The sequence below is a fragment of the Pinus tabuliformis genome, chromosome 3_2 (genome assembly GCF_031772625.1).
Source record: "Pinus tabuliformis cultivar Carrire ecotype Pingquan chromosome 3_2, CPIR1, whole genome shotgun sequence".
Lineage (NCBI taxonomy): Eukaryota > Viridiplantae > Streptophyta > Pinopsida > Pinales > Pinaceae > Pinus > Pinus tabuliformis.
Genome location: NC_142302.1, coordinates 436942177 through 436955687, shown reverse-complemented (window position 1 = coordinate 436955687; position 13511 = coordinate 436942177). Strand labels below are relative to the sequence as shown.

The window sequence follows — 13511 nt, the reverse complement described above, 5'->3', positions numbered from 1 at the left end:
CCATTAGACAATTGATCACACCATATTTGATAATAATTTATCAAAATATGTACTACAAGGGTTATGTGTTCCTTAGATTTTTATATTTACTAGGTTATTATTTTCTATTTATGCATTTAAAATATATAGATGTAAAAAATAGAGAACATTTAAATAAATCACTCACAAAACCAAAATAACAACAACATATGATCTCAGAAACGTTTTCATGGGAAAACCTTATAGGAAGGTGAGGCTCCTTTGCTCTCTCCTTCTTTGAATGGAAATGTTGCAAATAAAAAATATGAGAATTGTGGTATGTGGGCTGCTATAGAACACAAACCATCTCTATCTTTCCCTCTATCTATCCACTCTGAGCTACTCTACTCTATTATTGAACAAAATGCACTCAAATAGAATGGAACCCCATTTTGTCTTAATGGTCTCGCTATAAGACAACCCAATAGAATACTAAGTGTTAAATTTGACCCAGTCTACCCTCAATATGTGTTACAACTTAACTCTTCTAGAGTCTTCTTGATCATGGTCATGTGGCTAGCACCTTTTCCATGAGTAATAAGGATGAAATAGCATCCTCTCAAATCATGTGGGAAAAACATGAAGGTCAACATTTAAGTGGAATAAATTTTACATGTGGACTCCATTTGAGGTGTTTCTTATGTCATTGGAAGGTATCTAAGTGTAGAATAACCCTATAGGATTAAAACTATTCAAAGTTTCCAGACCCCAAAAATTTTTAAGAAATACTTCAAATTGCATTTAGGTAAAAATAGTCCCATGAGCTTATTGCTCCCATTTTTCTCCTTTGAAAGAATCAATATGGATGAAATATAACATAATGATCCAGTTGAATAAGTGTTACAAGGGAATCCCCACCAATGCTCAATGAAGTGCCATTAAAATGCACCACATTTGATTATTAAAAAAACTATTGGAAGAGTTTTTTTGCATAATTATATTAAGATTTTGAACCTTTGATTTAATGCTTGGTTATATATTTTTTTTGGTTGGTTTTAATTAATTTATTATTGAATTTATCACAAAGTATCTCCACACAAAGTGGAAATTATACACAAATGATAAATAAATTGAAATCTTGCAAGAGTGGGATGGAGAAGAGTGAGATGGAGACTCTATGGTTAGTAGATAATTTGAGTGTCCCTATATAAAATTTTCAAAGTGGTATAGATGTTCATTACACTCATTGAATAAAATAAAGTAAACTAAAGACTCATAAAAGTTATATAGATATTCCATAATTATTGAAAACTTATAAAAATAGTATGTAATATTAATAAACATATTTTATATATTTATTTTAATATATAAAAAATTGTATATTTATATATGGATAAAGTTATTGAAAATAACAAATCAATAAAAATTAATATGCTATTAAAACTCGTATCAAATTTTCATTAATTTTTAGTTAAAATCAAATAATATATTATTTTATATTTTATATTATAATTTTTATAATCTTGTTAAAATATTTAATATATTTTTTTATTATAATTTTGATAATACTTTTTATAATCATTTTCCTAATATAAATATCTAGCATTATCAACAAAGTCAATGATTTATGATTTATTTATTGCTTTTCTATTTTATCTAATGAATATCATTTTATTCTTATCGCATGGACAAGATGCAAAGCCACTGATTAACCTATTACATAATACTACTTTTTATCCTGATAATCATTGTAAAATATTTTATAGATACTTTTCATTATAACTTTGATAATCATAATGAATATAAACATATGCTCTCATTATTAACCTATCAAAACCACATATTGACACTTTTACAGAGCTGGTTACATTTGTTTTTGTGGGTACTTCGTTTTTACAGAGCCAAATTAAAACGCCAAACAACCATGGTCTGCCTCTCTTTCGAATCCAAATTTCTCAGAACGCTCCTCTTCTTTATCCTCAGTCTCTTGCTACATCTTCTTTCATGCAATGCCATCTCTGACGAAGGGAAATCCTGCTGCAAATAAAAGAGATGGATTGGATCGACAAACATCATGTTTTGAGCGACTGGAATGCGTCTGATGAAAATCCATGTGGTTGGAATGGAGTATTTTGTAATACTCCATTCAATGTCGTTACTAAACTTAATTTCTCCAACGCTTCCATTGCAGGAAGGTTGACTTCTACTATATGTGGCCTTCACAATCTCACAGATTTGGTACTGCAATCCAACCATTTCGGAGGTCCATTTCCCAATGGATTGTTGTCTTGCAAGCATTTGCAGACGTTGGATTTGTCAGAGAACCTGTTCGTAGGAAGCTTACCGCATAACATCTATGCACTGAGTGAGTTGAGTCATTTGAAGTTGGGGTATAACAATTTTTCTGGAGATATTCCTCCAGGCTTCGTCATGTTACCGAATCTGAAGACACTGTGGCTGGATGTTAATATGCTGACTGGTTCAATTCCTGCTTTTCTCGGCAATTTGACGGAGCTGGAGAGCTTGGATTTGTCTAAGAATCATCTCTCGGGCAACATTCTCGCAAGTTTGATGAATTTGTCAAAGATGACAGAACTATCTCTATGGGAAAACCAGCTGTCTGGAGAAATCCCGCATAATATTGACGGGCTGAGGAGCATACAATATTTGGACTTTTCAAGTAATCAGCTGAATGGAACAATTCCTGAAACAATTGCAAATTTGGCCCATTTGGAAACCTTGTCTTTGTGGGAGAACAACCTCACGGGGTCCGTCCCTGCACAGCTAGGAATGCTTGTTAACCTCACAAGCTTGGATCTCAACAGTAACAAGCTTACTGGGCAGCTGCCACAGAATCTGGGCACAAACTCTGATCTTTGGCTTGTTGATGTTTCAGAGAACAATTTCAGGGGTCCTCTGCCTGCACATCTATGTGAGGGAAGAAATCTTTATGCGTTGGTTATATTTTCAAACAATTTCAATAGGAGCTTGCAGTCCTTAGACTCTTGCAACAGTCTGCAATACGCACAGCTCTATGAAAACCAGCTAAGTGGTGAGGTTCCTCTGGCATTATGGAGCTCTCAAAATCTTATAGAACTGAAGCTCTATAATAATATGTTTGACGGCCACATTCCCCAAGAGATTGGTAGGGCAAAGGAACTGCAATGGTTACAGATCTCCAACAATCAGTTCAGTGGACTCATTCCTTCCCAGATTGGACAGTTGAGGAATCTTGTCAACTTTAGTGCAAGCAATAACCGACTGTGGGGACCTCTTCCTGATGAACTTGCAGGTTTGCATTCAATCACTAGCATCCAGCTTGATCACAATTTATTGTCTGGCGAAATTCCAAAAGGAATAATGTCATTGGCAGTTCTCTGTGAACTGAATCTGGCGAACAACCAGTTAGCGGGAGAAATTCCTGCATGGCTAGGCTCCATGTCAACTTTGGACTCTCTGGACCTGTCAAACAATCTACTGGAGGGGGGTATTCCTCCTGAATTGGGGAATCTGAGGTTGACCCTTTTCAACGTATCTGGTAACAGCTTGTCTGGTTCAATTCCTTTCTCTTTCCAGGTTTGGGCTTTTAAAGATAGTTTTCTCAGCGATCCCAATCTCTGTGGTGATCCAGCTCTGCTTAGGGTCCGATCATGTTCTTCAAAGAAAGGAGATGCATTATTACAGGTAATTTTAGTCCCAATAGTAGCAATTGTATTGCTTTCGTGTTTGGTTTATGTTGCTTGTTTCAATACCCATACCAAACTCAGCAATTTCTTTATGAGCAAATCAACGTTGAAATGGAATATTTGTTGGTGTACATGCACTTAGACTAGCTGTGTTGTTGTACATGCACCTAGATTAGCTCCAGTTAACTTATTGCTTGCATGTGGCACATGTACACATTAACATAAGATAAAGCACACTTAGCTTTAGTTATTGCATGCACAACTAAGCTTAACTTAGTTGCTTTTATGTATTTATTCCAAAAACTAATATTGTAGAATCAATTTCATTCTTTTCTCAGTTCTTGCTCGCTTCCTTCCTTCTCTTGCAAGCTTGTTTATTGTTTTGCAGATCTAGATCTGTGTATCTCAAAAATCTTACATGGTATCAGAGCACAAGGATTTGTAATCAGTGCACAAGCAATTTTATTTGCAGGTTCAGAAGATTGAAGCAACAACAAGAATGGAGTCTAAATTGGAGTTTCCACAATCAGCAATTCTCACTCCATATAATTATTTCAAATGGAAGCCAAAGATTCAACTTCATCTTAGAAGTAGAGGCTTATTTCGAATAACCATGGAAACGGAAGTTGAACCAACATCCACAATGGAGAAAACAAGATATTTCAATCGCATGGACGAGGCCTTCGGCATCCTATGTTTATCTATTTCTCCGGAACTGCTATTTCATGTTGAATCATGTTCAACTCCAAATGAAGTATGGAAAAAATTGGAAGGATTGTTTGGAAAACAGGATGAAATGCAAGGTCACATTCTCGAAAATGAGTTAAACTCATTAGATCCGAGAAACTTTGAGAACATTCAAGATTTTTTCACAAGGTATAAAGCCTTGTTGGTTCAGCTGAAAGGATGCGGGATCGACAAATCCAAGCAAGAAAATAAGTTGATTCTTTCCATTTTATCAAAACTTGGTCCAGAGTATGCAGTATTCGTCTCTACATTCCACACAGTTAGATCTGCAACTGGTGCAGCTTGGAAGATGCCCTCACTGGATTCTTTTATTCAGTCTTTGATGCATGAGCAAGATAAGCTCATCAAAATGGGCACACTTAAAAATTCCAAAGCGCATGCACTTACTGTGCATACAAAAGGAAAGGCAAATTCCAAAGACCATCAGAAAGGAAAAGGGAAGAAGGATCCTGATCCAAGAAAGGGAGGACATCCCAAACCCCCTGATGGATCATCTGGCTCAAAGGAAAGGAAAGGAACGAAAGGGCAATCAATGTGCAATTATTGCCACTGTGGTTTTCATCCTGAATCTGCATGCATGAAGAAGACTATAGATCTTATGGCGCAGACACTCCAGCAACACAATCTTGGAGACCACATTCCTGAGAATGCTAAGAAGAAGTCTGGAGAAAAAGCACCAGATCCAAGAGGTAACGGGCATGCTTTGATTGCTCTTCATTCTGCACCACAAGGATGGATCATCGATTCAGGAGCTTCACATCATATGGCTTCTTCAAAGGAATCCTTTTCTTCTCTACATGCATACTAAGGTCCTCCCATTCTCATGGGGGATAATTCTGCAGTTGCAGCAACTAGACAAGGAAGAGTGCAATTCGAAGATGGAAGTTTTGAAAATGTCTTGCATATTCCAAGGCTTTCTGTGAATCTTCTCTCAGTGTATCAGATGACACACACAGGCAGCGGAAGGAAAGTGGAATTTACCCCAAATTCCGTGAGCATTTATGACATGCAAACCAATTTGAAGATTGCATCTGGCAAGGTAAATGATCAATCTCGCCTGTATACATTTTCTATTTTTGTTCCTCAATCCGATTCTATTTTGCTACTTACGCATGCAAATGAAGAAAGTAGGATTTGGCACGAGAGATTTGGGCACTTGAATTTCAGATATATGCAACAGCTTAGTAAGCAAGGGATGGTCAAAGGATTGCCAACCATTGAATTTTCAGATGGTGTTTGTAATGGATGTGCTCTTGGAAAGCATCCACAAGAAAAATTCAAGAAGGGGCATGCATGGAGAGCCTCTTCACCTTTGGAACTTGTACACAGTGATCTCATGGGTCCATTTCCGGTGCTTTCAATGAGCAAAGCAAGATATGTGTTGTCATTTATAGATGATTACACGAGATTCACTTGGGTTTACTTATTGAAACACAAGTCTGAAGTTTTTCAACATCTAAAGATTTTCAAAGCGCATGCAGAAAATCAGTCTGGAAACGCATCAAAATACTCCGCACAGATAATGGGACGGAATATGTCAACAAAGATATCAAGAATCTTTGTGATGAAGCAGGAATACAGTTGCAGCATACAGTTCCTTACACTCCACAGCAAAATGGTGTGGCTGAAAGGAAAAATTGATCTTTGAAAGAGATGGCTAATTGCATGTTGCATGCAAGATCTCTTCTGTCGAAATTGTGGGCCGAAGCTATTAATTGTGCCTCATACATCCAAAACAGATCTCCTCATAAATCTGTTACTGGAAAAACACCTTTTGAGGCTTGGACTGGCATGCAACCTGAAGTTAGTCATTTCCGCATTTTTGGATCTCGAGCATGGGCCCGCATTCCTCCAAAGAAGAGAAAGGCTTTGGAGCCTCAAAGCAAAGCATGCATGTTTGTTGGATATTCTGATGAAGTCAAAGGGTACAGATTGCTTGATATCCACACTGAAGAGATCTTTATTGAAAGGAGTGTAAAGTTTGACAAAGATATTTCGCATGCACCAGTAGATGAACTTGTTACCAAATTTTCATCACCACTCATTGATGAGTATGCAGATGAAACTTCAGACCAGCGTTCTGATGAAGATGAGTCTTTTCCTGTGACCCCTGTTAGACCACCAGTTGTTGAACATCGAGATCATACTTCTGCATGTAGTTCGGAAGATTCTCGACCACCTTCAACACAAAAATGGCGCAGCATGAGTGATATTCTTGATGATCCTGCCTCTATCCCTCTGTTTGAGGAAGATCCGCAAGCACTCTTAGCTATGGAGCCATCCATGCCCATGCATGCTTATATGATGCATGGATCTGATCAACAAACTTATGCAGAAGCAAATGGGCATCCTGAATGGGAAGCTGCCATGGATGAGGAATATAACTCTCTCATTGAGAACCAGACTTGGGATTTGGTTCCGCTACCTTCAAATCGCAAACTTGTGAGATGCAAGTGGGTTTACCGGACCAAGAAAGCATCAAATGGCCAAGTTAGTCGATATAAGGCACGATTGGTAGCAAATGGTTTTCAGCAAGTACATGGTGTTGACTATGATGAGACTTTTGCTCCAGTGGCAAAAATGGATTCCATTCGGCTAGCTCTCTCCATTGCAGCAACAAGAGGATGGGAGGTGCATCATATGGATGTGAAGAATGCCTTTCTTCATGGTGATCTCGAGGAGGAAATCTACATGGAGCAGCCACCAGGATACATGCAGAATTCATCTCTGGTATGCAAACTAAAGAAGACTCTCTATGGCCTCAAGCAGGCACCTAGAGCATGGTATGCAAAGATGGATTCTTATTTGTTATCTCAAAATTTTGTACGCTGCAAATCTGATTCCAATGTTTATTTTCTGAAGAAAATTGACTCCTTGTTGATCATAGTACTCTACGTAGATGATCTTTTGATAACGGGTAGTTCAGCTTCTGTCATTACTAACATCAAAACTGCATTGCATAAGCGGTTTTCTATGACGACATGGGCTTGCTAAATTTCTTCCTTGGACTAGAGATCCATCAATGTGATTCTGGCATTACCATTTCTCAACCAAAATATGCCAGAGATCTTTTGGCACGATTTCACATGAGTTCTTACAATATTGAATATTTTCACAAAGGCCTGGAACTGGATGAAAAATACATCCTACCGCAATTGACAGAGGAGAATGTGATTGGAGCCGGTGGAGCTGGAGAAGTCTACAAGGCGACTCTCCCAAACGGGCAGCAGGTGGCTGTGAAGAAAATTATGAAGAACAAGAAAACTGAATTTGAAGCGGAGGTTGAGACCCTGGGTTTGATCAGACACGCCAACATCTTAAAACTCCTGTGCTGCATCTCAAGCGCAGACTCAGATTTCAAGTTATTGGTATTTGAATACATACAAAATGGAAGCCTGTTTGATCACCTTCATGGATCAGAATCAATGGCAATACTGGAGTGGCCAGTCCGCCACAAGATTGCAGTTGGTGTAGCTCGTGGGCTCTTCTATTTGCATAATGATTGTAGGCCTCCAATATTGCATAGAGATGTGAAATCCAGTAATATATTGCTGGACTCAGAGTTTGAAGCCAAGATTGTCGATTTTGGTTTAGCCACAAGAATATCATCTCGTCATCATCCGTTGGAGGCTGGAGGGGATGCTTTGACAATTTCTGGTTTCAAGGGTTCTCATGGCTACATTGCCCCAGGTAAAAAGTATTGTATGCTATTCCTAACAATTCATTTCAAGTCTTTTTTGGTGGGTGCCATATGTGATACATCATCGGTTTTGGTATTGTTGCAAAGTACTGCATGGGTATGAAGGTGAATGAGAAGAGCAATGTATATAGCTTTGGGGTGGTGCTGCTGGAGCTTGTAAGTGGAAAGAGAGCAACCGGCGAAATGGAATACGGAGAAAGCCTTGACATTGTGGGATGGATCCGCAGCAAATTACCGTGCAGAGAGTTAGAGGAGTGGGAAGTGGTGGTGCAGCAGGGGATATTGGACTCGCGAATTCTACAAGCTGATGGTGAAGGTAGAAGTTGTGGAGAGCAAACACTCCGTCTGTTAAAAATTGGGTTGTTGTGTACGAGCAAATTGCCAAATCAGCGGCCTTCCATGAAGCAAGTGTTAGAGATACTGCAGCGTATATGAAGGTTGGTGAAAATCGTTGGAAAATTTAATTCCAGCCATTTTTTAGGTTTCATTCAAGTGCTTTAATTCAATTTTAATTAGTCTAGTTTTTTAAGAGAATAGCCATTTTTTAGGTTTCATTCAAGTGCTTTAATTCAATTTTAATTAGTCTAGTTTTTTTTAAGAGAATAGCAAATCTTTTTGCTCCTTTTTTGGTTTCTTCATTTCTTATCATAGCTAGAGAGCAGCCAGTTAGCCAGTTAGAAAATTGTTGAAAAATTTATTTCCGACCATTTTTTAGGTTTCATAGTCTAGTGTTTTCCAATATAATTTTATTTAACTAATTCAAAATATTGAGAAAACCAAATCTTATGTTCTATTATTCATATTACTAATTCATAATCTTGAGAAGACCAAATCTTATGTTCTATTATTCGTAATATGAGAAGAGCAAATCTTTTTGCTCATTTTTTGTTTTTTCATTTCTTATCCTAGTATCATGGTTAGAGGAGCAAATCTTTTTGCTCCATTTTTTTGTTTCTACATTTCTTATCATAGCTAGAGAGCAGCCAGTTAGCCAAATGAGAGCAAAAGCAAACCTGCATAACACTCTTTGAGAGAGCAATAAAAGTTTGGAAAAAAATTAGAAAAACCTTTCACAAAACCAGAAATAGCCAGTTCTGAAAAAGGAAACCAAAATTAAAAAAAAAAAAAAAAATCTTTAGTACTCAACGCACCCATGCCCAGAGAGCCGTGCGTTGAACTTGGTAAACTCCCGAAATTCACAAAAACGCTGCGATACGCCATCGGTAAATGCCCTGCCGTAGGCCACCAGTAAATGCACGTGATTTCAACAAAGGTATTTACGATTGAACGAGTTCCTTGGAGGCGAATGATAATGGAGGGTAATGAGTCCCTAAAGGATAAAGCTGCTAAGTAATTCTCGAAAGGGTTTCATTTTATGTAATTTTTAAAAGCCTCTAATTGCATTATTTTAAAAGGGCTCATGTGTTTTTTTTAAAAGGGCTTTGCGTTCCATCTTGAAATACTAAAGAGCCTTTAAAAAGGCATCCATGTGATTTAAAAAAATAAAAAGAGTTATATGTTGAAATATTAAAGGGATTTAAAAAAATAAAAAGAGTTATATGTTGAAATATTTTTATTTTTATTTATTTATTTATTTTGGGTTAAAAAGGTGCATGAATTCTTTTAAAAAGGTTGGATTTATATGATATGGTTTGGTTTATGTTTGTTTTTTTTTAAATAAAGAAAGTTGTTGTGGAACAAGAGTAAATTTTTAGTGCGAAACAAAAGCGTAGCCATTGCACATAGTTGTTATGTTTACTATTTGATTGGCTTGTTGAATCATAGTGAGCCAACACTCAACAAATGGAAAAATCCAAGAGGCTGAGAAGGTCAAAGCAACAACAAGAGATGTTTGAGGCATTTTTAGATTTGGAGGTGAAAAGACAGAAGAATGTCATTCTTCCCCTCATTTCAGATGCCAAGACATCCAAGGAAGCTTGTGATACCTTGAGAAAAGTTTTGGTGTAAGGGGGAGCATTGAAGTTGAAGATAAAATGTTTGTTGAATCCCACTGTGCTCAGCCACAAACAGACGATGATTGTGATAAATTTGCAGAAGAAGCAAAGAAGGAGTGCATAAATGATTGTGAATCCCACTATGCACAGTTGCAAGTGGATGAAAATTTGGTGAATCCAGCAACAAAGCTTGTTGCTGACAATTTGGTGAATCTAACAACAAAACTTGTTGATGACAAATTGGTGAATCCAGCAATAGGGATTGTTGATGACAGTGAAGTTTTCATTGGAGCAACGAATACTATGGTGAATTCAACAATTAATATTGTTGATGTAAAATTTGATGAAGAATTGTTTGCTAATGATGAATGGTTGCAGATGATGCAACAAAAACATCATATAGACATGATGTTATTTAGTGAGAAAATCTCACTTGGATCTAAAAACCAAGTGGAAGACAACAGGTCTACAGAAGCACAGGTTAGTAAAGAAGTGGAAGAGACGAAGACAAAAACAAAGATACAAACAAAGGCAAAGAAGGAAGTCCATAAAGATAAAACATAGACATAGGCAGAAGAAAAGTTGGAAGTGCAACAGGAGAAAGCTCTCATTAGAGAAAAGAACCAATGTGGTTCTACAAATGCTTTTAATTCTAACATTGATTTCTAGTGTCTAGGTACACAGAACGATTATGAAGAAGAGCTAAAGTTCCTTGAAGCATGGCTTGCAACACCATGTCTAAATGAGGTGTACATAGAAGCTGCAGAAATGAATGTTGAAGACAACATGCATGATGAACACATGAATGAAATTTTCAGGTATTGGAGTTTTGAAGAGATAAATTTGTATTCTCATCTTATGTTGTAGCAGATTGATGATGAAAAGCGCAATACATAAGATAATATGTGGCAGCAACCCACATACAAGCCATTTTTTGAAGAAGTCCAGGGCATGCTTAGACAGTTTGGAACGATGGAAGACCTGCACCAGCGAATAAAGAAACTGAAATTTGAAGCCTACAACAAGAAGAAAAACTTGAAACAACTTAGAGGCTACAGGATCTGGAAGAAGAGAATAAGAAAAGTAAATCTAGTTGATGTCAATTTTTCACATTGTAAGCCTAGCTGAGACATAGACTAGCACACATCTTAATTAAATTTTTATGTGGTTGTAATAAGGGCAAGTGTTGGAGAATCTAATTCTAACCACCTACTAGGTGTCAAAACCGTCCATCCAAGTGTCCTAGTTCAGTTTCAATTAGTCGATTTTCACTCCAAGTCATTTATTACTAATGCTTCCAATGTAATCTTACTTAACTAATTCATAATATTGAGAAGAGAAAATTCTCTGCTCCACTTTTCGTTTTTCATTTCTTGTCAAAGATGCTTTGAGCATTTGACATGAATAGCTGGAGATTTTATTAGAATCTTGTAATTGTCGTTTATATTGGAACCTTGTAATGGCGTAGTCTAAAAATTCCCGTAAAATAATGAAATGAAAATTCTGATACAATTTTGAGAAAATCTGACCCAGTTACAAATGGTTTTGGTGAGAAGTCAAAATTGTGGGCTGGTTAGACAACACCCCTTGTAATTGCTTAAACCATAAGGTATAATTCAGCTAATTAGTGTGAGTTTTATCATCATCGAGTTATTTATTTAAATTCTATAACTTTTAGTGATTCAATAATTTTTATCAGTTCCGCTTGCCCATGAATGAGGCAATCAATTTATAAATCAAAACTTTATAATGATTATTTGTTTTTCATGTATGTATGAGTAATATTTTTTTTGGTTATATATAAAATCTGGATAATATCTTATATTTCACATAACATAATCATGATTAAATAAAAAATGTTCATTTTATTTAAATATAATTATTATTAAGTGAAAAATGTCTATTTTGTTTGGGGATTCACCACAACTTTTACTCTAAAAATTTACAAAAAAAACTTTACAATAACATTAAAAAACTTTGTTTTGCATTGAAAGATCATAAACAAATTAAATATAGTTCAATATCTATAAATGAAAATACAAATTAAATATAGTTCAATATCTATAAATGAAATTTTTTTATCTATATATAGAAAAACTTTGTCATTAATATCTAATAGATTTTTTTGTAATATTTTGGTGGAAATTGATAGCCATCCTTAGGAATAACTTTTTGTTATAACAAGAAACAAGACTTTGGTTAGCTAGAAAGAGAATTGCTTTATATGAAATCAACTGTGGAAAGAGAATTGCTTTATTTGAAATCAACCGTGGAAATTGATAACCATCCTTAAGGAATAACTTTTTGTTATAACAATAAACAAGACTTTGGTTAGCTAGAAAGAGAATTGATGTATGTGAAATCAACCAAACTAAATTTACATATTTGCAATTAAGTTATTAACTATTAAAATCTATGATAGATTAATTTAAATATTTGTAAGTAAAATTTATGGTTTAAATTTATTTTTATATGAGGCCAAATTTACATATTTACAATTAAGTTATTAATTATTAAAATTTATGATGATTAATTTAAATATTTATAAGTAAAATTTATGGTTTAAATTTATTTTTATATGAGCCTATTGATGTTTTAAATTTTTTATTAGTTATAAAAGGCATTGTTTAACAAGCTCACAATATTATGTGAATAACAAAACGAAGGAGGAGAGGCATCGAGGGACTAATCTTACGAGATTAGTGAAGGACTCCATTTTGTATTGTTTTAGCCTATTTGACCATGTTCGATCGGATAATAGGCCTCGACTTAGCACTTGAAGTGTGAAATATTGAATCTTGTATGTAGAGAAAATGAAAACGAAACTCTTGAGCTTGACATTTTTATCTGTGAGTATGAAAAGCTTTAATTTCTATATGGTTAAGACAATTTTGAATGAGTTGTGCAGTGTAATGATTTTCCTTTTATTTTTATGCAATTGAATATGATGACATAAGGATGAACTAATGATGATTTTGAAACCAATTTAGTAATGGTCATAAATGATATATTGAAAGGATTTTAATTTAGAGAGACTAACACATTGTAGTGGATGTGAACATGTAAATTGAAGGTAGAATGTATTGGGTGTGGTTTTGGTGAAGAATGGGAATGTTATCATTTACAAATAAAAAAAAATTTGAATATTAGGAGAGGAGTCTCCTAGTTGTAAGACTTGGTTTTTATATAAGAAAGTTTGGAAAATAAAATTGTTGATTGAAAATTTTATGGTAAATCTCATGGGAACTCTATGCATGTGATATATGTGAGTTGATGTATCTATATAGGGAGACTAGAAAATGGCTATAAATCATAGTGGTGCAACGAAATATTTGGAAGTATTCCATGTGATGCCTCCTTAGAAGGATCTGGTAAATTCCTTAGTTGGAAAAGCTAAAGGTTGAGAAGCAAAAGAGCTTGCAAGACATGAGGATATTGGTTGGGTAGGACACCCAAGGAAGGGGA

The 13511-nt window shown here is 35.5% G+C and overlaps 1 protein-coding gene across 1 annotated transcript; it reads left to right on the top strand.

Moving 5' to 3' along the window:
- Nucleotides 1-1805: 1805 nt before the first annotated feature.
- LOC149181185 (uncharacterized) lies at nucleotides 1806-8526 on the top strand. Its single transcript, XM_089414109.1, is given in 5 exon segments — nucleotides 1806-1988; nucleotides 1991-3770; nucleotides 7483-8081; nucleotides 8177-8381; nucleotides 8415-8526. Coding segments are annotated over 5 exon segments (2802 nt in total). The 5' UTR covers nucleotides 1806-1882.
- The last annotated feature ends 4985 nt before the right edge of the window (nucleotides 8527-13511 follow it).